Below are 25,501 nucleotides of genomic sequence, written 5' to 3'. Positions count from 1 at the left end.
TATTTGGGCCATTCACATTGAGAGTGATTATTGAAAAACAAGTTTTTATTGACATCATGTTGCCAGTGACGTCCTTATTTCTAGAAGCTGGTTCTTTGAAAGAATTAATAAGATCAGTAAATCACTGTTCAAACTAATCCAAAAGAAAAGAAAAAGAACCCAAATTAATGAAATTATGAATGAAAGGGGAGAGATCATGACTAACACCAAGGAAATATAAATTTATATTTTTATCAACAGTTATATGCCAATAAATTAAGCAACCTAGAAGAAATGATTGCATTCCTGGAAACCTATAAACTTCCAAGACTGAAATTGACAACCTGAATAGACCAATATCTAGTAACGAGATTGAAGCAGTGATCAAAAACCTCCCAAAAAACAAGAGCCCAGGACCTGATGGATTCCCTGGGGAATTCTACCAAACATTCAAAGAAGAAATAATACCTATTCTCCTGAGCTGTTTCAAAAAATTGAAGCAGAAGGAAAACTTCCAGACTCTTTCTATGAAGCCAACATTACCTTGATCCCCAAACCAGGCAAAGATCCCACCTAAAAGGAGAATTTCAGACCCATATCCCTGATGAATATGGATGCTAAGATTCTCAACAAGATCTTAGCTAATAGGATCCAACAGCACATTAAAAAGATTATCCACCATGACCAGATGGGATTTATCCACGGGATGCAAGGGTGGTTCAACATTCACAAATCAATCAATGTGATAGAACAAATCAATAAGAGAGAAGAACCACATGGTCCTCTCAATTGATGCAGAAAAAGCATTTGACAAGATACAGCATCTGTTCCTGATTAAAACTCTTCAAAGTATAGGGATAGAGGGAATATTCCTCAATTTCATAAAATCTATCTATGAAAAACCCACAGCAAATCTCATCCTCAATGGGGAAAAGCTGACAGCCTTCCCTTTGAGATCAGGAACATGACAAGGATGCCCACTCTCACCACTCTTGTTCAACAAAGTATCAAAAGTCCTAGCAACAACAATCAGACAACAAAAAGAAATAAAAGGTATTCAAATTGGCAAAGAAGAAGTCAAACTCTCTCTCTTTGGAGATGACATGATACTTTATATGGAAAACCCAAAGACTCCACCCCCAAACTACTAGAACTCATACAGCAATTCACTAATGTGGCAGGATACAAAATCAATGCACAGAAGTCTTGCTTTCTTATACACTAACAATGAAAATACAGAAAGGGAAATTGGAGAATCGATTCCATTTACTGTAGCACCAAGAACCCTAAGATACCTGGGAATAAACCTAACCAAAGAGGTAAAGGATCTGTACTCGAAGAACTACAGAACACTCATGAATAAAATTGAAGAAGACACAAAAAGATGGAAGACCATTCCATGCTCATGGATCAGAAGAATAAACATTGTTACAATGTCTATACTGTCTAGAGCAATCTATACTTTCAGTGCCATTCCAATCAAAATTCCACCAGCATTTTTCAAAGAGCTGGAGCAAACAATCTTAAAATTTGTATGGAACCAGAAGAGACCCCACATTGCTAAGGAAATGCTGAAAAAGAAAAACAGAACTGGGGGCATCATGTTGCCTGATTTCAAGCTTTACTACAAAGCTGTGATCACCAAGACAGCATGGTACTGGCACAAAAACAGACACAGACCAGTGGAACAGAATAGAGAACCCAGATATGGACCCTCAACTTTATGGTCAAATAATCTTCAACAAAGCAGGAAAAAATATCCAGTGGAAAAAAGACAGTCTCTTCAATAAATGGTGCTGGGAAACTTGGACAGCTATGTATAGAAGAATGAAATTCAACCATTCTCTTACACCATACACAAAGATAAATTCAAAATGGATAAAAGGCAACAGTATGAGGCAGGAATCTATCACAACCCTACAGGAAAACATAGTAACTTCTTCGACATTGGCCACAGGAACTTCTTTCAAGATATGTCTCCAAAAGCAAAGGAAACAAAGGCAGAAATGAACTTTGGGACTTCATCAAGATCAAAAGCTTCTGCACAGCAAAGGAAATGGTCAACAAAACTAAGAGGCTGCCCACGGAATGGGAGAAGATATTTGCAAACAATGCTGCAAAGGGCTGATATCCAGGATCTATAAAGAACTCCTTAAACTCAACACCCAAAAAACAGATAATCATGTCAGAAAATGGACAGAAGATATGAACAGACACTTCTCCAAAGAAGACATACAAATGGCTAACAGACACATGAAAAAGTGTTCACAGACATTAGCCATCAGGGACATTCAAATCAAAACCACATTGAGATACTGCCTTATATCAGTTAGAATGGCCAAAATTAATAGAAGAGGAAACAACTAGGGTTGGAGAGGATGTGGAGAAAGGGGAACCCTCATACACTGTTGGTGAGAATGCAAATTGGTACAGCCACTTTGGAAAACAGTGTGGAGGTTCCTCAAAAAATTAAAAATAGAGCTTCTCTATGACCCTGTAATTGCACTATTGGGTATTTACCCCCAAAGATACAGATTTAGTGAAAAGAAGGGCCATCTGTACCCCAATATTCATAGCAACAATGTCCCCAATCGCCAAACTGTGGAAAAATCCAAAATGCTCTTCTATAGACAAATGGATAAAGAAGATATGGTCTATATATACAATGGAATATTATTCAGCCATCAGAAAGGATGAATACTCAACTTTTGTATCAGCATGGATGGGACTAGAGGAGATTATGCTGAGTGAAATAAGTCAAGCAGAGAAAGTTAATTATCATATGGCTTCACTTACTTGTGAAGCATAAGGAATAACATAAGGAATTAAATAAATAATTAAATTAAATAAATTTAATTAATTAATTAATTTCCTTCTCTTAATTCCTTATTTAATTTAATTAATTAATTTAAGTAAATTAATTAATTAAATTAAATTAAATAAGGAATTAAGAGAAGGAAAGAAAAATGAATTGGGGTAAATTGGAGAGGGAAATGAAGCATGAGAGACAGTGGACTCTGAGAAACAAACTGAGGGTTTTGAAGGGCAGGGGGTGGGGGGACGGGTGAGACTGATGGTGAATATTAAGGAGGGCACGTATTGCATAGAGCACTGGGTGTGGTTCATAAACAATGAATCTTGAAACAGTGAAAAATAATGACTACATACATACATACATACATGCATACATACAAAATAATGAGCTTAAGGTGGAAAAATAACCCCAAAGCCTATAATATCATAGTACATACTAAAAGGAACCTCAACTTGTGGTCTCAGCAAACTTTTTTTTGCTAAAGAAAAGAATAACTGCAGAATTAGCTTAAATAGTCTAGAAATTAGTAAACGTATCAGAATTGTTCTGCTTTTCCCGCTGTGAGTCTATACAAACTAAAAAGTACAAAATAGGTTAAGAACTATTTAGTAAATTAAGGAAGATGAAATCTAGAGTGGGCAGGCAGAATTCACTGCCTCTTTCTTGAGTTTTCTTCATCTCCTTGGTAACCAGATTCACCAGAAGATTGGATCGTGAGATCAGACTCATACCGAGAAAGAGAACCTGTATCAAGCTTTCTTAACAAGTTCAGGTATATAAATAAACATGAAGTATAGGGTAAATAAGGAGAGGTGCAGGACCACCAACACGGTTTCTCAGGTCCCATCTTGGTGTATCAAGATGTACTTTAACCCAGATTAATTTGGGGGTCTCTAAATACCATCAGTAGTCTCATCATTTACACAAAAAGAAAATGATTCAAATATAAAATATCTCTAGTATATACTCAGTTGCATAGTTTATATACTCTTTAAGAGATCCTTACCCAGTAAGTCCAGTTCCCAGGTTTTCTTGTTTTGTTTTGTTTCGTTTTGTTTTACCATAGCTATCCTAGACTAGCAGGTATATCTTGCTAAAAGCATGCCACAGATAAGGGCTCTCCTACTTTTGAACGCTGATTGATAATCTGTTTCCCAATAGCATGTTTACAAGGGGATTTAACCAGGTGTCTTTCCTTCTTTCTTTGTTGAAATAAACTCCTTTACCTTCCTACATCTTTCCTCACCTAAGGGAAATAATCTATTGTATACTGTAATTTCCCAGTAACTAATTCCTTTCCAGTAATTACTTCCTACTCATCCTTCAAGGTTAGTTCAGACAGTACCTTTTCCAGGCTTCCCTTTCTTGACCTGCACTGCTACTGGGCAGAATGCCTTTTTATATGCCATTTGTGCACACTGTGTTTATATGTGTTACCACACTGAATTTGATTGCTGATTTGCCTGCCTTTGTGAAAGTTTTAAAAGCAGGGAATGTTTTATTAGCTATAGCACCTAGCACCATTTTTTTTTATAAAATTTTTATAAATTTTTTAAATTTCTATAAATCTTTGGTAAATTTGTAGATGAGTGGAACTCTTATTGTGTGGTTATGAATGTTTGTGGGATATGCAACAATTTAGCAGTGATGAAGTAAAAGCTAATATTTTTCAGGATTATCACTGACCAAAACAGACTACCAAACAACTTTAGTTTGAAATCCTATCTCTGAGGTCCTCATGTTCATATAGAATTGACAAGTTGTTAAATATATAGCTATTTAAGGGTAATCTTTACAAAGAATATTGTTTCTTCATATTATTTCTCACAGTTTGTATATTAGAATTTAATGTATGCTGGGTTTGAGTTCTCATTATAGTTTATAACCTATGCTTACTTTGCCTATATGCAATCTAAAAATGAGTTGACATCATGCTTTTAATTATAGTAAATTAAGTTGTTTCATAATTTCCACAGTATGATGCCTGTAATATTAATCAGACCAAATCATCACATTACGTAAAGTTAATCATTAAAATGATCATCATTACTGCATGCAATAGCACTCTATTTTTATTTCACTCAGCATCAACCACGTATCTTCCCTGAATATAGAGATAAAATCAAAGCTAAGAAGGTTTTTCTTACTTTCCTTATATGGTATGAAAAGAAAGTAACAACTTGGTTTATTGAGCCTCCAAAATAGAACCTTATCGATGTTTCTCCTTCATTCCCTTGGGTAATTATTGGTGAAGATAAGGACAAGAGGTTTGTATGTTTGCTTGATGTACCACTTGTCCCTCATGAGAACATGCACCATCAAACAAATAAATATGTGTGCCATGAACAGAAATGTTCATGTACCCAAACTACAGAGTTGCTGATTATTAGTGATCATTAACAAACATTAGATATTAAAAAGCACTAACACTGACATCTGTGAACAGAAGGCTCATTAAACAGTAAAATAATAAGACCCACTGCACGAGGTTAGACCGCTGGTCAGTCTGGCCCATCAATTTGTCATGGCAGCGTAACTGACAGCTGAGAAAGAACATCGCTTACTTTGTGTTTCAACCTCACAACATTGGATGCTGTGGTCAGGTAGCATGTCCTTTGCGTGCCCAGTGTTAACGTGCTTTGCGATGTGTATTTAGTAGACATTGACTCCATATACTACTAGTTGATTGTCCTTTCATTAACTTGAATGCCCTCTAGGTTTTCATATTAGTCATTCATCTTGGTAAACAAAATGTTATTCAGAGTCTACTGCGTGCTAGTCATTTTGATAGGGCTAAAATTCACTTGATGTCCTTCCATGTGGCATATTGGCTAGAATATATGCTGATTTGCCAGGCATCTTTTTGACCATTCATTGGCTTATATTCATCATTTGTTAAATATTTGAATATCACTCCTCAATCCTGGGGATAGCAAATTAAATAAGATATTCTTTCTGTATTTAAAGACTTTTGTGAAGGAATTTACTGTTTAACAAGTAAATTTATTTAAATTCTATTTTTATTTTTTACTTTTGTATCTTGAGATTATATATTCTATGTCTCAATTATCCACTTTATAAACTATGAGTTCAGAAGTCTATCACTTGGTTCCTGTATTTCATGATTTTACTGTACTTCTGAACTTAGAATAGGAAGCTTGAATCTCTTCTTCCCACTGAGGGCAGCCTTTTTTTTTTTTTTTTTTTAAAGATTTTATTTGTTTATTTGACAGAGAGAGTGAGCACGAGTAGGCAGAGAGGCAGGCAGAGAGAGAGGGGGAAGCAGGCTCCCTGCTGAGCAGAGAGCCCAGTGCCCGGCCCTGAGACCAGGACCTGAACTGAAGGCAGAGGCTTAACCCACTGAGCCCCCCTGGTTCCCTGAGGGCAGCCTTTATCACGCCAACCCCTTGACCTTTAATTTGCCTTAGACTACATCCTTTCCTAGTCTAATTAACCTTGTTTTGAGATTCCCTAACTAGTACCAGTCGAAGTCTCATTCTTTCAAATATACAGAGTTGCTCTCTTTGGACTTTAATGAATATCACCCAGGATTTTTGTTTAGCCATATCAGGATTTTAGCTAAGCTTTGTCATCCCTTAATATACCTTTGGTTTCTCTGAACATCAGTTTCTCTTCTAAGCAAGGAAATAGTGCTTCGTCCCACATGGGATTAGTTGTGAGGACAGCAGGCAGCAGAGTGCCTGAGGTTGGGTGCCAAAACTGTAAGTCATGATACCCAGCATGTTACTAGCTTTTTGACCCACAATAAGGAGAAAATGTTAGTTTAAATCTTAATATTAAAAAAATAGCTAATATATAAGTATCATAATGTGTCTTCTGTCTGAAAGTTAAAATGAGCCATATGTAAAGCAGTTAAAAGAATACCTGCTGTCGTGGCTCCTGGGTGGCTTGGTCTGTTAAGCCTCGACTCTTGATTTGTGGCTCATGTCATGATCTCAGAGTCCTGAGATCAACCCCCTGTCGGGCTCCGCGATAGGCATGGAGCCTGCTTTAGATTTTTTCTCTCTCTCTCCCTCTGCCCCTCCCCTGACTTATCTCTCTCTCAAAAAAAAAAAAAAAAAAAAAAAAAAAAGAAAGAAAGAAATAAAAAATGCCTGCTATGTAAGTATCCATTATTGTTATTTTTGTCTTCTTAGATTTCTTAAATAGTGAAAATAAATTCCTCTGTTGTTGTCCACAAATAACTCAAAGGATATTTCATTTGACACATGACTTTACTTATTTTGAATTCTCATTTTCCTAATATTTCTTTGTTGACTGAGATAAATCTTATCATCTCAAAAAAAAAAATCATCTCAGCTCTCCTTTTCCCAATATAATATCAATACTTTCCAAGTAAATACATATGTTAAAGTGATATCTTCCTATCTTTCCCTTAAAAGTTTTTCCATCTCTTGCATTAAATGAAAAATAGCTACTTAATAGCAAAATAGCAAGAAGTGGTATGATTTATGTCTGCTACCCAGTCGCCTAGTCTAACATGTTTTAGCTAGTATAGAACATACCGAGTTTCAAAAGTAGAATTTCAGAGTAGTCTTTGTGGGAGCCACTGTTCACTCTCTCAGCTTCTGTGCACTATCACATAGTTGGCACAAATACAAGCTACCTAGTGCATATGGAAAATTATGATGTGAACTGAGGAAATACTAAAATTCGGTTTCTTCATGGTCATAATGGCATATAGTTTTTAGGCCCTCAAAAGTAAGAATACAACTAAAACATGTTCAAGCATTAAATCATTGATAATCATTACTTTAAAAAAGTTTTGATTTGCTTGCAGTACCCAATTTGGTTTCAATTCAATGCCAAATTTGCCAAAAACGTATATGAGATGACCTACACAGAGTAGTAGATACTATCTAAGTATTAATAGAGTGAAAAGTAAAACGGGACAAAGTAGACCCTAAAGCAGTCTGAGACATTCTCCCAATATGTGCAGCATAGCTCGGGATTTTATTTCTGCCCTTCACAGGAAAGAGTACTATTATAAATATGCATCATGTATTGATTTATTCAAACCATAAACATTTGTCATTGTTATTCAATCAAGTTTGGCATTATCATTAAAATTTAGCATCACTTGACATTTTTGAAACACAATACACTGGTTTATATTGATGAGTTACAAGGCGCTAGGTAAGGTAACGCAAATGTGACAGAAGTCATACAGAAACATATCTTATGTATGGAGCCATATTTAGTTTGTAATTAGAACTGTTCAAGGACTAGTTTGCCTTCTACAAATCATACATTTTATTTTGTGGAAAATTAAAAAGGCATCTGAGGTTCTTTGGCCTTTTCTTTTTCTTACCGTTGCTCTTGGGCCACCTTTCTATTAGAAGCATAATCCCAGTGCTAAGTGGTATTGAATAGTTTGAAGCATGATTGAGAGGAGAAATGAATTCAGAGAATTGCAACTACAAATAAATAATATTTACTTACTTGCACCTTCCATATGTTAAGTTCTGCTTTAGTTCTGCTTTAGGTGCTTTACATTTCTAAATTGCTTTAAGTAACACCACATACCAACTAATTAGGTATTATCCCCATTTTACATATAAGGAGCCTGAAGATCAGAGAGATTTTTTTAGAGGCTATCTCAAGTAAGCAGTGGAAGCAGGTTTCAAACCTGATTCAATTCCACATACCCCTAATTTACCTGTGTAAACAATTTTGAGATCTATTGTTTTGTATACTTACTATCCATGACATACCAATATCTAGTATTTTTTATATCAGTAATTTCTTAGTTTTCCAAATTTTAAGGCTGTAAGGCCGATATTCAAAACATACCTTAAATAAGACATAGACTGAATAGTTTCATGCCAATATATAGTAATGACCAGTGTTCCTCAGCTTTTTTTTTTTTTTTTAAGATTTTATTTGAGACAGAGAAAGCACAAGGGGTCAGAAGGAGAAGCAGACTCCCCTGCCTAACAGGGAGCCTGACTTGGGGTTCAATCCCAGAACACTGGGATCATGACCTGAGACGAAGACAGACTCTTAACCAACCGAGCCGCCCAGGTGCCCCATGTTTTTGTTTTTGTTTTTTAAATTATCCCACTAGGGAGCCTTTTTAAACTTTTTTTCCTAGTTAACCCCCCCCACACACACACACACAAATACACTGTAATTTTAATATTCCTGATATCCTGTGTATCTGTTTATGTACTACTGCTCTTATGGGGCAGGGTGTCACAAATTATTATGACATCAAAGATTCTTTCCTTCCTTAAGAATCCGTTTTTGCTTCCTTATGGATGATGTTACTCTCATTGAGAATGCATGGTGTAGACCAACCAACTTCAGAGCTAGTCAGCTATACTCTGGTAAGACAGTGGTTCACAAATTGTCATTTCTAAACCAAAGCATGCCATCACATAGGAATTTGTTAGAAATGCAGATCCTCATGCCTTATCCAATCCTATAGAACTAAAAATTCTGAGGGTGGGTCCATGCAGTCTGTTTTAACAAGCCCTCTAGGTGATTCTGATGCATGCCAAAGTTTGGAACCACTAATTATGGACAGAGTGTTGGGAGGTGGGTTTATGGCTTGATCACAAGATTGAGCAGGTCAATTTATGACTCAGTTTTTTCATCTTGATGTTGCCCAGACAGCTCCTGGTTTGGAGCTTACACGTATGACTTTCTCGACCTCACTTGTCAGGATCCTACTAAGAACCCACCTATCTTCCATGAGGGAGGGAAAGAATGAGACTCAATACCCACCTCAGCCTCTCCGGTAGTACATTTTTTTGAAAAAAAACTACTCAACATACTGTGTAGGGTTATATTGACAAAGTCCTGGATTCCCCAAAAAATAGTAAATGGAAAAATGAATAGATATGTAAATATTAACATTCTGTCTTGATAGGCATCCCATTATGAGAATAAAAATGAAAACGAGGGTGTTCCACATATGAGGTAATAGATGTGGAAGAACTGGGAATTTGTCAAGAACATGCTTGTTTCTCTTAAATATCTCATTTGCCTTTTTATGAAAGTAAGATTAAATGTTATTTATTTCTTGATTCCACAGTTTCTCAGTCTTCTTTTTTCCTACCTACCATTTTAATCACGTACTTGCCAAGATTGGCTCACCCACTTTATTAACTTATTTCCAGTTTAGCTAATGCAACCCATTAATAATCAGAAGTATCTATTTTCATATGTAGCATGATTTAAAAAAGAACTTATACTACAGAAGTGAAAGCATATGAAAAACTGGGCTGCTAGAGCCAAAACCTTACATGCCACCAACCATAGAGCAGGCAGTCCCGAGAACTTGAGAAATATCTTGTGATGCCATGCTCTTTAAACTTCCATGTGACAACTCCAATCGTTGGAAGACTCCCCTGAGTCAGTGATTTGCAAAATGTAAATAGCTGATAACTGAACCTCAGCTTTGATGAACAAAAGGCTTCATGTTGATTTAACCGTCATAAGCTGTAGCGGGCATAATTGAATTAAAAATCAAACATTCAATGCAGAAGAAACATTTTCAAGTTTTTCTCTATTCTGTTTTGTTTTAGGTGGAACTTGCTAAGGAAAAAAGGTGTGAATTCTTGCCTTTTCTGTCTCCACGGAAGGTTATATTGAAAGAAGGGAGAATTGTCGCCATGCAGTTTGTTCGAACAGAGCAAGATGAAGCTGGAAACTGGCATGAACATGAAGATGAGATAGTCACTCTGAAAGCCGATGTCGTCATCAGTGCCTTTGGTTCAGTTCTGAGCGATCCTACAGGTAGAGTGTCAGGAGCTGAAATGTATTAGGCAATTGTCTGTTATTTTAGTGCCATAATAGTTTCCAGTTTTCAGGGAATTGTTTTTCACTTTAACATTCATTTTCTTCTTCTAGTATGAAATCCAAGCAATCTTGATTTAAAAGGCTTAGAAATGGCATTTAATGCTTATACAGAATTATTTTTACAGTGGTGGGAATTGAAAATAACATTAATCTTTCTCATAAACTGATAATCAAAATACATATTCTATTTTGCGGTAACGTTTGCCTGTTTCCGCTAAGAGTGGCTTTTTCTTCAATTAGACATTGAGTAAGAAAATGTGACAGAGAGGGTACCTGGGTGGCTTAGTGGGTTAAAGCCTCTGCCTTTGTCTCAGGTCATGATCCCAGGGTCCTGGGATAGAATGCTATATCAGGCTCTCTGCTCAGCGGGGAGCCTGCTTCCTCCTCTCTCTCTCTGCCTGCCTCTCTGCCTACTTGTGTTCTCTGTCCAATAAATAAAATCTTTAAAAAAAAAAAAAAGAAAAGAAAATGTGACAGAGAAGTTATAACAGCCAATCATCAATGTTTCAGACAAATTAAGACCAAATGAATAGGCAAAAATAGAATTCAGGTGTACTGCTATCCTCATGCCAGACCATCACTAGAAAAATCAAAATAATCAAATAAGAAAGTTTGAACTCCTCTCATTTCATCTGGATGGCATAAATGGACATGCTATAGAAGAAAAAAATGCTTTAAAAAAAAGGATAATAAGAAAGGGAAATGTCTTATGTAATATTCCAACTGAATAATAAGTCAATCAATTAAGGACGGTGTAGTGTATTTTCACCACACTCAGTGTTTTTGTGGGTCACTGTAGATGAAAGCTTAGGTATTTATGCATCTTCATTTTGCAAATTCTTTACCTTTTAATACACATTGTTGAAATGGTGATTAACTCTTTTATTTACTGAAAGGAAAATAAAAGGCATTTCTCCAAGTCAGAGATTCACTGTGAATAATAATAACAAAAAATCGAGACCTGACAATTTCTATGACTCCCTACTATATCCGTGCTAAAATTACATTTTGTGTCTAAAATAAAATTATAATCTGTGTCTGAAAAATGCAAATGTGCATTTTTATGCAACAGATAAGTAAAAAATTCAACCAGTCATCAGGATATTTTATCTGCAGGACATCAAACATCTTGATATTTGGAAACATCCAGATGTTTAATGTCATCAAGATAAATGTTTTCAAATAGCTGGATGATGGCCTGAATTTGTCACTTTTCATCTAGATGTTTATGTGATATGTAGACACAGTCACAGTGTGGTTTGTTTATTCATTAACTGGGTTCAGGAAGGAAAAAAAAGAAAAATACGTAAATTGCATTCTATCATCTAAAAAATCATACTGTTCTTATTACTCGGCACATCACCAGAAACTGAGTAAAAAGTTGAATCATATTTAGCTAGCAATTAAATCACCTGTTGATGATTCACTTATCAAGGACTAATTTAGCTTACCCATCGGAATTTATGTTTCACAACTGACATCTCTAATATTAAGAAAAATGTATTTTTTCCTAAATAAACCTAAGTAGATGTGACTCAGATCATATAAAACAGCTTTCGCAAAACAGGCTCATGTGCGTGAAAAGTGAAAGATTTAACTTAGTATTTAAAATATGAAATTCAAGGAAGTTTGATCTAGTCATGTTTATTTGACAAAGTCATTCCAGAATGTATTTATGTATTCTACTTGTGCATGTTTCTTCCAGGGTTTCACATGTACTACCCATATACATCTAGACAAGCCAAGGAAAAACGGCCTGTACTTTCCTCTTTTTCCCTTCTCCTCTTGTCTTGAAATAACAGATGCTTGAAAAAATTATCGTTAAATAGAATTATTTGCTTTTCAATGTTTGCATTAATAAGAAGCTACTTTCCAGCGAGAGGGGTGCTGGAAGAGCTGGAAGGTGAGATAGCATTCATGCCTCTCTTTCCCTCTGAGAGTAGTTTTCAGTACTGTTTTTTGAATGGAAAACATTAAAGGGAGGAAGGGAATCAATAATTGTTAGAATTTTACCAAGAAGATCTTACCCAAATGGCATTTAAAATTTTTGTTTAAATTTCAAAGTCAGCAAGTTTTCATATGGACACACATATTAGCTATAGTGAAAATCAGTTTATAGGAAGCAAGTTGTCCATTTAGGTAAGAAGAGAACCTGTTCATGTCTGCCTCTTTACCTTAAATCTTATTCCATCTTGATACCTGTGTGATGCGATTTATGTGTGACACTATTGTGAGCATCACACATGTGATACTATGTGATTTAATATATTTATCTATAACACCTTTCTTAAACTGTTGACCTGCCTTTCCACCCACCTCTTCCCTCCTTCCCAACCTCACTTTGCACAGGCTTCTATGAACTGCATGCCAAACTCCATGACATTTTCTCAGTCCTCATTCTATTTTCTGCATTTGACAATGTTAAATATTTCTTTCTATTTGAAATGCTCTCTCTAAGTCACTTAACCTTTCTGAGCCTCAGCTTCTTCCTCTATAAAAAAACAAGCATAATAAAACCTTCTCCCCTTACCTTTCAGGACTGTTGTCAGAATTAAAATGAAGTAACATGAAAGTGCTTTGGAAATGTAACACATTATTATTGTTTATGACACTCTATTTTCTTGTTTTTTTTTTCTTTTAACTATTCCTCTTCTGAGCCTATCATTGAATACTTTTCTCCCTCTAGCTTATTACTTTTTAGTGCTTTCCCAAGTTCAGACTTCACCTATTATCTCTTAATATATTTAATCCTTCAGTGTACCAATCACCTCGTTAATTCATTTATTATTCATACACACATTCATTCCTATAAGAAAGACTTAATAAACAACTTCTGTGTGCCAGGTTGAGGCTAGACTTACAGTAGACACTATTTCACTTCTGTGTAACTGGTTTCAAAATCTCTTTCTCCACTCTGTGTCTCAGAAGACATTTCATCCTTTCTTGTATGACCTGTGTGTAACGAACATTTACTCAGTATCTCATGGATACCTGGTACTAAGTTGTATTCTGGAGAGTACTTAGATGAATGAGCTATTCCTTCTACTTAAAAAACCTCACAGACTGGGGCATGGGGCAGACTTTTAAACAAATAATTGTTTTACCAAGTGAGGAATAATATATTTAGAGACATGTACAAAGTAAGGAAGGACCACCTCATGAGGTTTCCCTAAGGCAGATTGCGCCTCAACTTTGCTGTTATTTAAATGGTACTGTAGTTCTCCCATTGCTACTGTTCAAGATGTTTTCCCAGATTCAAATATCTAATTCCAGTTTTTCTTTTCATTACATTCGCCAGTGTTACTGTACAGCCTGCGTACTGTAGGATGAAGCTCTTTGCCCTTGAGAACTTCAGCAAGTGGCTCTATATATACTATGAACCCAGCTTTATTTCCCATTCTTCCCTGTAGGATTATTCCTCCCAGTATCTTCACACAGGTGGATTCCATACTGGTTATTCAGAAAGTCCTTGCTGAATGCATTATATAAATATAAATATATGCTGAAGAATTCAAGGAATGAAATAAACTTGACAGAGAAAGTATGGTGATAACATTTTCTCAGCATTCTCTGATTATAGTATTTTAAATGAAAATACTTGTAGCATCTTAGTTATATCAATAACATATATTTATAAAAGTAACCTAAATTGGGAAATTTCAAGGAAATTAAATTTTTAATCTCAGGGTTTTTCCCCCTTGTACATACCACGTTACTTTTGCAAGTTCTTTAATTTGTGAGTCTCACAAAGAATATAAAATAACTTTACTTAATATTAAGCATCCAATATATCTGTAATAAATCCTTCCTGTTGTAAAAATGGTGAATGCCTCAAAGCTTATAGAAAAGTATATCAAATTTATAAGACAAATATGGATAATATCCTTGGATTATAGTTGCTAATTATTTCATTGCTAATGAGGCTAATAACATATATGAGTGATCATCATTTTATCTAATTCTATTTTATTTCTATTTCATTTTTTGGATTGTAGCAGTGAGTGGAAAATAGGAACAAAAGACTCTATTCCAGATCCTTCTGCATGGAATATATATGTGCTTATTGGGAACACAATTTAATTGAATCCTTCATTAACTACTGTCCCAAATTCTAAAGGCACTGTGGTGTTTGATTTCTAATTTGATTGAGATAATAAAGTCTCAGCCTTATTTGATATCTTTCCTGTGAAAAACTAAGAGTGGTTCTACCTTTTAAAAATTCTCATCCATTCACTCTTAAGTATGTAAGATTCCAAATCACATTAAATTGGGATTTTATTGTTCAAGACTGATTTTAAAACCTGTCAGCAAATTAAGCACAAGCTACCTCTACTAGCATTTCTAGTCCACAAACATTGACCTTCAGTGGAAATTTTAAAACCTTTATATATTTCAACAATATGTATTTTGTGATACACGAAGTCTCCTCTTCTGCTACACACCAGTGTCAATGTTTATTGAATTGACTGTTCTCTTATTTTGTTTGTTTGGACAGTCTCAGGTTTAAGAGACTCCTTGCTTATTCTAAGTTTATCTTCCCTTCTCTTCCTGCTTGGAACCAAATGGCCATTTGTGGAAGTATGCATATCTTTTCTGTTAGTTTCGAGCTGATGAGGATAATCATTAGCATTTTCATCAACCTCACAGCTTCATTTTTCCAGTGGAGTTAATGATAACAGTTGGCCTTGTCCTCACCTTCCCAGCAGATCTAGACGACGTAATTTTATGTGGCTTTGAATATGCTTCCAGACAACTGAAGGAAGGCACTCTAGCCCTTGCCATGACCTCTGTGCCCCTTCCATACACTGCACCCAACCATCCTCTCATTTTTTGAAATGTTGACTTTAAAAAGAGCTGTATACTTTGATCTTCTAGAACTTATTGCAATTTATCTTCCAGTTAGATTGTAAACCCCCAATACATAAAGACTGTACCTTTATAGTAAGTTGAAGTCCCAAGAGTAGCCAACATATTAGTGTGCCTATAGTAGATGGATAATATATAGTTGTGTAATGGACTTGATCCATGTTAGGTTACTAATTTTTTACACCTATTTGTCATTTCTTCCCACTATGTGGCCAGTTTGGTTTATTTCTTTTTTTAGAAAATATAAGAGTTAGATACAGTTCTGTTTTCCTATTGCTATTGATTTTTTTTTTTCTGTTTTGGCATAAATTTTTGCATTCTTTATAATCCAATATATACTACACCTAATTAGAGGCTGTCTGGTGTAGCAGCTCAGAGCACGGGTTCTGGAGCCAGGCTGCCCAGCTGGGAACCTGGCTCCCTTAGTCTCTTTGTACTTCATGGTCCTGATCTTTTTTTTTTTTTAAAGATTTTATTTATTTATTTGACAGAGAGAGATCACAAGTAGACGGAGAGGCAGGCAGAGAGAGAGAGAGAGAGAGAGAGGGAAGCAGGCTCCCCGCTGAGCAGAGAGCCCGATGCGGGACTCGATCCCAGGACCCTGAGATCATGACCTGAGCCGAAGGCAGCGGCTTAACCCACTGAGCCACCCAGGCGCCCCATGGTCCTGATCTTTTAAGGAGGGTTGATTATAGTATCTACCTTCTCAAGTTATTTTAAGAACAAATGAATGATATATGTAAAGCACTTAAATATATATCTGGCATATGGTAAGCATCTCCTAGATGTTACTATCCTTATGTAACAAAGCGTATTTTAACAATTAAATTGCATTATATTATATCCTTGTGATAGTATGAATGTTGTCTAGGAGTAAAAGCATTTGAAAATCAAGACTTCATCTGGGAACTTACAGGTTCTGTGGACATGTCTTTGTAAATAAGTAAAGCATGTGCTTTTACATTTATGATTTTTTAAATATGAAAAAGTTTCATATATTTGGTTAGTTTTTTTGTAGAAAAAGATTATATAGTCTGTAACTGTATCATACATTTTAAAATGTTTTATTTTCAATTCTGATGTTTTTCATACTATCAAAGGGAATGAAATCTTTCAATTAATTTTTAGTAGTAGTTAGAAATCTCCATTTTGAGTTTCTGTAAATCATTTGTTTTTAAGACTTATTTATTAATTTTAAAGAGAGAGAGAGCACAAACAGGAGGGGCTGGGAGCGGGAGAAATGATCTCAAGCAGACTCTGGGCTGAGTGCAGAGCCCAGCCTGGAGCTCTATCTCCCTCAGGATCCTGAGATCATGACCTGAGCCAAAACGAAAGGTCAGACACTTAACTGACTATACTACCCAGGTGCCCCCAAATCAGTTATATAAAGAGAAAAGGATTTTTAATAACTTTTTTTCCTCTTAAAAAGGGTGAAATTAGGCCAGGTTTTCATTTGTTTAAATTTTTGATGGCTCTCTGTTACTTTTAAGGAGAGGGAAAAGCACTTTTGAGGATACTAAGTTTGAGTTTTAAGTGCTTGAAAATTATGGGATGATATAATTAAGATTAAAAATCCATGTTTTTGGAAGGGAGACACAGGATGAATGGTGGCAATAAAGCTGACTCAGAATAGTGCTACATGGCACTGCTCTGGAGAGCAAATGACAAAGTGAACTCTCTCGGTATAGCAAGGAATGTGTGGCCCTTCTTCTAGGAGTTTATCTAGTTCACTGAGTGCCTACATTTTCTTTCTGTTCAGGTTGCTAGAAATACAAGAAAACACAAAGCCTTCTTTAGTTCTTTCTGAATCTTCAGTGAAACCCTTAGAAACCAACTGCCTTGATATCATTAATTGAAATTAGTTTCATAAAGGGAGTGTTTTGGGGGGAAAAGGATTTTAAAATCACTTACCAGTTCTTTTTATTGGAAAACTCTAATAAAAGTTTTTTAAAACCTCATGGGTGGGGGCGGGGGCTGGGTGGCTCAGTGGGTTAAAGCCTCTGCCTTCGGCTCCGGTCATGTTCCCAGGGTCCTGGGATCGAGCCCCGCATCGGGTTCTCTGCTTGGCGGAGAGCCTGCCTCTCCCCTCCCTTCTCTCTCTGCCTGCCTCTCTGCCTACTTGTGATCTCTGACTGTCAAATAAATAAATAAATGAATCTTAAAAAAAAAAAAAAAAACCTCATAGGAGTAAATCAAAGGTTCTGCCAATACCAGCTTCTAGTGTAGCTTTGATTCACTTGCCCCTGTACTGAGAAGAAGTGCAGGCCATGGGTCAATATGCCTTATTCTGGCCTAAGTCAGAGCTAGAAATTGCCAGTTAGGCAAGAAATGGTGTGCATGAGACCCTAACAGTGCAGACTTTCAGGAATTTTTCAAATGTGTCCATTTGTCCTCAGTTACTTATGTGTTAAAGCAAACCTAGGAAAAAGTTTTTTAAGTGAGCACTGGGTGAGCCTGGTAATAATGATTATCTGTACTTTAAAAGACATAGCATCAATATGTTTTACTTGTTTTATTCCTTATTATGGTAATTCACTGAGAGAGTTGGAAACACTATGCCATTTTAATAACTCCCCCTGCCTTTTAAACTAGTGTCTTCCACTTTTCAAACAAGGAAACATCGCCTGCAGAAGCTACTGGTTGTACTTAGAGATTGAGCAAATTTTCTTTGACCAATTGTCTACTCTTTGTGGCCTCCAGCTTACAAAATTCCTCTTCTCCCTTACCAAAGATAAAGAGAAGGGGGAGGAATGGGTACCGGGTTGAGACTATGCCATAATTGGTCAAATTTTCACTGTTGTATGCATTTTTTTTTTAATAAACGGAAATACTGGCTACCAAGTTCCAGGGAACAGACTGTGGAATACTGGACTTCATTAGAGACAGGAGAACTTTTTGGTTGATGGCAAAATTTCAGAGTAAGGGGCTTCCTGAGTAACAGAACTGAGAATGAATGAGATAGAATTGAGAACTAAAACTGGCAGTCCAGTGTAACTTACTGGACATGTTATAGCACAGTAACTCGCATGGGACTTTTCTTTCTATTTCCAAACGTGCTGGGAGGGACTTCAAAAATCATATATTCTACTCCATTCATTTCACAGGCGTATGTGTTTAACTAATAACCTCTGATAGCCTGCTATTCTAGGTGCTGATCTTAGGTTCTTGGGATAAAGCGCTGAAAAGGCCAATGCAAACCTTATCTCCAGGAATGCAGTTTAACAAGGGAGAGACACAATGAAGATAAACTGTGCTAGAGGGAAGCACAGAACACAGTCTGAGGGCTCAGGGAAGCTTCCTAGAGGAAGTGGGTTATAACTTAAACTTTGAGGGTATGTGGGAGTTTCCAGGTGGAATGGGGGTGGAAGGGAGGGAGCCCCAGGGAGATTATGCAACTTGCTCAACAGCACACTGTTAGATTAAGCAGTCATTTTACAGTCATCTTAAAAAGCTATATATAAAAAAAATCATGTCTTTTTGAAAGTTGTCATCAGCCTACTTATTTCATGCATGTTCTCATCTTTATAAATGAAGGTCTGAATTTTCCATTTTTATTCCTAAAATTGAACTTTTTATTTTATGATTTTTACCACTCATTCTCTCATGATTCATCATGCAGCAAATATTTCTTAATGTCCAACTATGTTATATGCACTGGCCAGGTGCTAGGAATACAAATATGAGTAAGAGAGTCTTTGCACTTCAGGGATCCATGGGCTAGTGGAAGGAACAGGCACATACATGATACATTGTAACACAATGTGCTAATTTTGAGATCACATTTGGACTGAGTTTTAGAACTTCAGTAGGAGTTACCCTGTTAGAGGGAATATCATACACAAAAATGTAAGCTGACAAATGGTGTCATGTGACCAGGCAATGGTGAGAAATTCTGTTTAGCTGGAGCAGATGATGTATGATAAAATAAGGTTGGGACATGGGTAAGGGATAGGATGGCAGGAAATTTGGCTACAAGCTTATATAGACTCAAGAGATTTATATGCTAAACTAGGGATTTTGAATTGTATTCTATAGACATCCACGTAACAAATGGAAGTTTTAGATATGGGGGAGATCTTTATTGTTAAGGAGATAATACTGTTAAGTGCTTGGATTTTGCACCATTTGTGTATTCTTCAAATAATTGGGAATTAGAAACCACGAAATCATCTTTGAGGTGGTTCATATCAGAAGGCAAATGTGTTTTCTAGTATTGAGCACCTGAATTAGGCAGTTATTCACTCAGTCATGGGTGTGATCCCACAGTGTAGATCCCCTAGTGGGAAGGTGCCCCAGTAGGATTGTTGGTACTAGGGAAGGGGGAGAACCTGTGCCCAAAGGGGCAGCTCCTGAAACTATGTGCATGACAGAAGTGAGTTATGTATGGCTAATTTCTCCTTCCAAATTCACAAATTATGATTACTAATTTCAGCTTTTTGAGGACTGGTAAGATACAGAGACACCACAAGTGGTATAAAAATGATTGTTTTCCTACATGGAAAGAGGCATCAGGAGTATGAAAGAAGCATGTTACACCACCACGGGGCAGTGATGTTAAAAAAAAAAAAAAAAAAAGGCCTGGAATTAAGATAGAGTAGTATCAACAAAACCAATTAAAAGATGGTGTTAGTTTAAGTGGCTTCTGATTAAGGTTCAAGTAGGTGGACCTCCAGAAGAACATTCAGGACAAGACATATTTCTTAAATAGAAGAATCATGATTTGGTCATCTGTTTGATTAAAAAGCTTGCATGTGGAGTATCTAGCATGGTAATTTGATGAGATGTTCTTAATGCTGATAGCGTTCAGGAACACAGCAGGTGGAACAGATCTGAGGGAAACAGTGACTTGTTGCATTTGGATTTCCTCACCCGTTCAACTGGAAAAGGGACTAGAACTCAGGAAATAGAGAATGATTGAAAATAGACATTGGGAATTATTATATATCATTTGTCTTGTTTTTTCACTGTCACAACCCAGAACCTAGAACAGGGCTTTTCATCGATTGACTTGAAGAATGAAAGCTATCATAGCCTTCAGTTGGATAACACCCTCTTAAAAGTATAAGAGAGGGTATGTGGCATTTCTTCTGGAATTCCAGAAATATCTCACCTACCACATTATGAAGGGGAAAAGTCAATTTGTTACTGCTGCTTTTCAGATGGTAAATATCTTAAGGAAGATACGGTGGCAAGCCTCTTTTATTCCATGATTCTGTACCTTTGCTCTCTTACTGCTATGTGTGGTTCTTTACACTACCATTTCATTTTATAAAGCCTAATGATAACACATTAATATCTCCTTTGTAATATTTGATCCCATCATGAGAATGAACTCTTTTTAATATTCCCTGTACACTGTCTTGCTTTCAACTATATTTTGGGCAAGAACCGTTCTTAGGAACCAAAAGGTAGAACTGTACATGTTTTCTTTAAAATTGCCCTAATTATCAGATACTTTAATGGCTGGAAGTGAGGATAAAGTGGTGGAATCTATGCAAGTACTGGCATTTCTGCAGAATAACCAACCAAAATAATGGAATCTTTGCAGAATTTTTCTTTGGAATTATTTTAAAAGGGTGGAGGTGATGGGGAAGGAGGTCAGACCGATAACAGTGTTACAGTGGTTTGGAATCAAAATCACATCACTTACAACTGCCTTAGGCATCCATTTGAAGTACAACATGATATTTCTGTAATTATTTTACTTCCCTATAATAACTGCATAGGAATAGGTTTGTTTCCCTAGTGAATAGCTCTGTTCAGAGCCTTCCCTTATCTTTATTTTCCAGGTTTCACTAGTGGTTGATATCATATGCATTCTTACAGGGAGACAGTGGATAAATCAGTAGTTTTCCATCAAATCAAAGATTACATTCAAGAGGTAGAGCAGTGGCATGAAACAACTTTTGCTGGGGAAAGAAGGTAGAAAATGGAAAAACAACATAATTGTTTCAGAGAACAGAAATCACAAGACATCGACGACGTTATTCAACATTTAGTGAATGTAATAGATGTCTGGGGCTTTTCTGACCATGGCCAATTATATTTATCTTTTAAATACTAGTTAGCTATTATATACTTAAAGTTTATTCTAAAACCTAATACTCGTGTGAAGTATTAAACTACACTAAGCTGCTACACAATGTGAAATCAAGATGTAAAATTTAGTTAAATTATAAAGTATTGATGCATATTTTATACTAATATACTCAGTAATAGGTATTTTGTTTTGCAGATTGTTTTGTTGTTAGTTACTTTGCATTTGTATTTTTGGCTAACAGCACAAAATAAAAATAACAATATACCTAATTTAAGGTAGTCTTTGGTTAGGTAAGTCATTGACCTGCAGAAGTGTAAGTTTTAATTGTATCAATTAGAAAATTACATTGGATCATATTTAATATCTATCTTCCAAATATGGAAGCTACTCAATTCAAATGGAATATATATATGTAATTTATTAGGTGTCTCAAATGCGCTGGCTTTGCTGGAGGAGAAAGCCAGCATTAATATTAATATCCATTCAGAGGTCCCACCCAACATTTATACAGACTAATGCCAACCTTTTTTTCATGTTAGCCATACTTATATTTTGTAATTATGAATCTCTCTAAAGTGTTTTCAAAGGACCTTTATTTACTAGCCATTTATTCTTATATATGAATGAATGAAAGTGTCAAGCATATTATGCACTATATGCTTGACAAATATCCAGTGATTTTCCAAGTCCTCTGAAAAGTGTATTGACAAATCACTTGATTTAACATGTCCCCGTATTTCCCCCTATATTTGTACACTGCTACCATATGAACTTCTACCTCCTTAGTATTGAGACATTATTCTCATATGTTAGAATCTAAAATTACCCCCCTTTGCCCATGGTGGGATTGAAACCAAATACCTCACTTTAATTTTGATATCCTTTTAATATCCCCTCCTACATACTTGTGGGACCTTATTTCCCATTCTTTCGTTCTGTATTTGCTAAGTATATTCGTTTCTGTGTTAGGTCCTCTAAAAATGAATACATTGTCCCTGTCTACTGGAGCTTTCAGTCTAATAGAGAGAGAAAAATATACCTAAATAAAAATGCCATTAGATAGATAGTGACACAAGGAGAAATAGATAACCTGTTAGTGTAACATTCAAGGTGGAGAGATGACTTTCAGCTCTAAGAATCAAAGAAGGTTTTATGGAAGCAATGGCATTTGTAGAGATGAGGATTGGGGAGGACTTAAGAGAGCAGAAATAGGGAAAGCACATTTTAGCACAGTGAAGAGGTAGATATGTACACAGAATAGTCACTTTGGCCAGATCATAATGAGATGCTGTAAAGGCGGAAGAATATATCGTTGCTAACTTACAACTTGGTTTTAATGTTAGGCTAAGGTGTCTGAATTTTATTCAAAAGTTGGTGGATACTAGAAGTCTAAAGGGGCATGCTGATTAAATATATTTCCCTCATACGCAGAGGGAAGATAGAAATATGTGTGTCCATTTTGGCTCCTGCTCTTCTCCTACTTCTCTCTGTGTATCTTAAATATCCTAAATTATATTGGCAACAGGACTGTAGGGTAGTTTATTCATATTTTAATCCAAAGTACCCAGCACAGTCCCAAGTGTTCACTGAACAAATGGATGAATGGATGAATAAATGAAGAGATGGATGAATATTAGGATGACCACGTTGGGAAGGACCAGAATAGAATGAAATGACTGCTTTATTCAGAATGTCCCTACAGAAAATCCATAGTAAAGACAAAAGCATATGAAAGTGCTATTTATGTCAAGGCCAGCAAGTCTTCCTTCTGTTGAGGGAATCATCAGATGCTGGACACTCTCACTTGCATTAAAAAGATAGCCTCCTAACTGGTCATCTTGCTTTTTCACTTGCTTCTGTATAATCCTACCAATATCAAACAGAAATTATACCATTTCACTCACCTATTCCAAACCCTGCAGTGGTTTCCTACTTTATTTAGAATATAGTTCTTCTCAGAGCTTATAAAGCCCTCTTTGATGAAGCCCCTACTTCTCCCTCAGACCCCCCTCACCTCTTAGCTTGCTTCCTTTCTTTCATCTGCATAAGGCCTCCCTTCCTCCTGCTCGCCTCACCCTAATGCTTCCACAGTGCTTCCCTCTGCCTGCAATGATCTTCACACGCTGGCCTATTCTTAGCCTTCCTGTTATAGCTCAGATGTCATCTCATTAAAGAGCCCTCCATGACCCTCCATCTCCCTAGATCTAAAGCACCTCTCCCCCTTGTTACCCCCTTCAATATAACACCCTCTTCCATCAGTCCTCTTCATAACCATCTTCACTATCATACAGTTCACTTGTTTGCTTTCTGTCTCCTATCTTCTGCCAGCTGAAATGTATACCCCACAAGGACAGATCCCTTATTACAGTTTACTGTAGTACCTACAGCAGGATTTAGTACACGGTAGACAGTAAAACAGTTGCTCATTGAATGGGTGAATGCAAGCTAGGACCTTAATTTTTTCCTATGCAATCATGATTAAACTCCGGAAAGAGTATCCTGTGTGTACCGCCTTGCTGTCTTTGCCAGATCCTCTGTCCTTAACCCCTTTAACTGCCTTTTGTTTTCATCATTTACCTCAAATTTCATCTTTTTACTGCTCACTGACCTTCCAATCACCAAACTTAGTTACCTACCGTACATTTCTCTTGTATTTTACGTCTTGAAATTATCCTTCTTGGTTTTTGTGGCTCAGAAATGCCTTGAGTCTCACAAAATGCTGACGATTCCCCCTCTGGCTTTAATTCAGGTTGTGCTTGCTGCCACTTTGAAAACTAACTGGTTGACTCTTACCTGGATTTATGTTTTTGATTAACTTTATCCATCATTGTGACTATATTAATCCCAAGGTACAGAGCTCGCCTGAGTTCTAGGTGTATACCTATCTCCAAATGCCCCTGAAGACCTCCAGGCTTTTCTAGTTGGTACATCTGTAGCTAATTTGTAGTTAGGTTCAAACCCTAATACTGTGACTTGGGTCACTTACCTCACTCTCCGTTTCCTCAACTATAAAACTGAAATAACATCTATTCTGTGAGGCTTCAAAGAAACCATATATATTGCCTAGGTCAGAGCCAGCCACGTGTTCATGAAGGCATTCTCAATAAATGTTTGTCATTATTATCATTGTGAATGCATAACCTTCGCCAATACCAAAGATACTTCTTGACTGCATGGTAATACCACTCATGTTCTATGTAAAGAAGTTGTATTTTTGAATTATGCATTTAGTTATGTATTAAAATTGTTTAAAATATATTCTACTGTATGTTTTAAGTTTGCATTGAAGTATGCCTACAGCCAATTGACAAGGGAAAAAAAGTCGTAAGATGGATATCAAAAAATAACATTAATGAGCTGCTAAAGCTAAAATTACAGGAACTTATGAAATTGGTTAAACATAAAAACCATTAAACTGTTTACTGAAGCTTCACAGATATACTGCGGCTAATGAGCATTTCTGCTATTTAAATAAGCCCAAATTGAACACACATTACATGGATACATAATTAGTCATGGCAGTCAAACACACATAGACTTACTTTTAAAGCTCTATTTAGGGAATCTTTTCCATTTGATTTATTTTGTTAATTAAATATTTTTCAGTATTCACTTATATTTTAATAATATTGTTTTCACCAGTAGTATAATTTACTACTGGCTTTGTGTTTGTTTTTATTTATGCTTTAAATGCAGCAAATGGGGATTTTATATTAAACATTTTTCTTAATCCCTTTCTTTTAATTATTTATATCACTTGATGGTATCATTCAGCATTTTAAAAGGTTCTTTCACTGGGAAGTATATATAAAATATTTCAGTAGCCTACTTTTTTCCACTGACTCCTAATTATCGAGAAGTATTAAGCACCCAAATGTGCATAGAATTATGATGATTATGGTCCAAATCAGATTAAAGGATGATCTGGTCCTTCCAGGAGTTTGTAATCTTAAGTAGATGGTATCATTGAATAT

General features: G+C 36.1%; 1 protein-coding gene across 1 annotated transcript in view; it reads left to right on the top strand.

The window, feature by feature from the left end:
* Positions 1-25,501, top strand: part of LOC111142998 (dihydropyrimidine dehydrogenase) — an 828,681-nt gene that overhangs the window by 363,081 nt on the left and 440,099 nt on the right. Inside the window, exon 11 of the mRNA XM_022496386.1 lies at positions 10,348-10,558. Coding sequence (XP_022352094.1) covers positions 10,348-10,558 — 211 coding nt within the window. The remainder of the gene's footprint in view (positions 1-10,347; positions 10,559-25,501) is intronic.

This window comes from Enhydra lutris, unplaced genomic scaffold, assembly GCF_002288905.1.
Source record: "Enhydra lutris kenyoni isolate GAN:26980312 unplaced genomic scaffold, ASM228890v2 scaffoldscaffold9, whole genome shotgun sequence".
Classification (NCBI taxonomy): Eukaryota; Metazoa; Chordata; class Mammalia; order Carnivora; family Mustelidae; genus Enhydra; species Enhydra lutris.
Note: the sequence above shows the minus strand (reverse complement) of the source record. Positions and strands in the feature narration are given on the sequence as shown.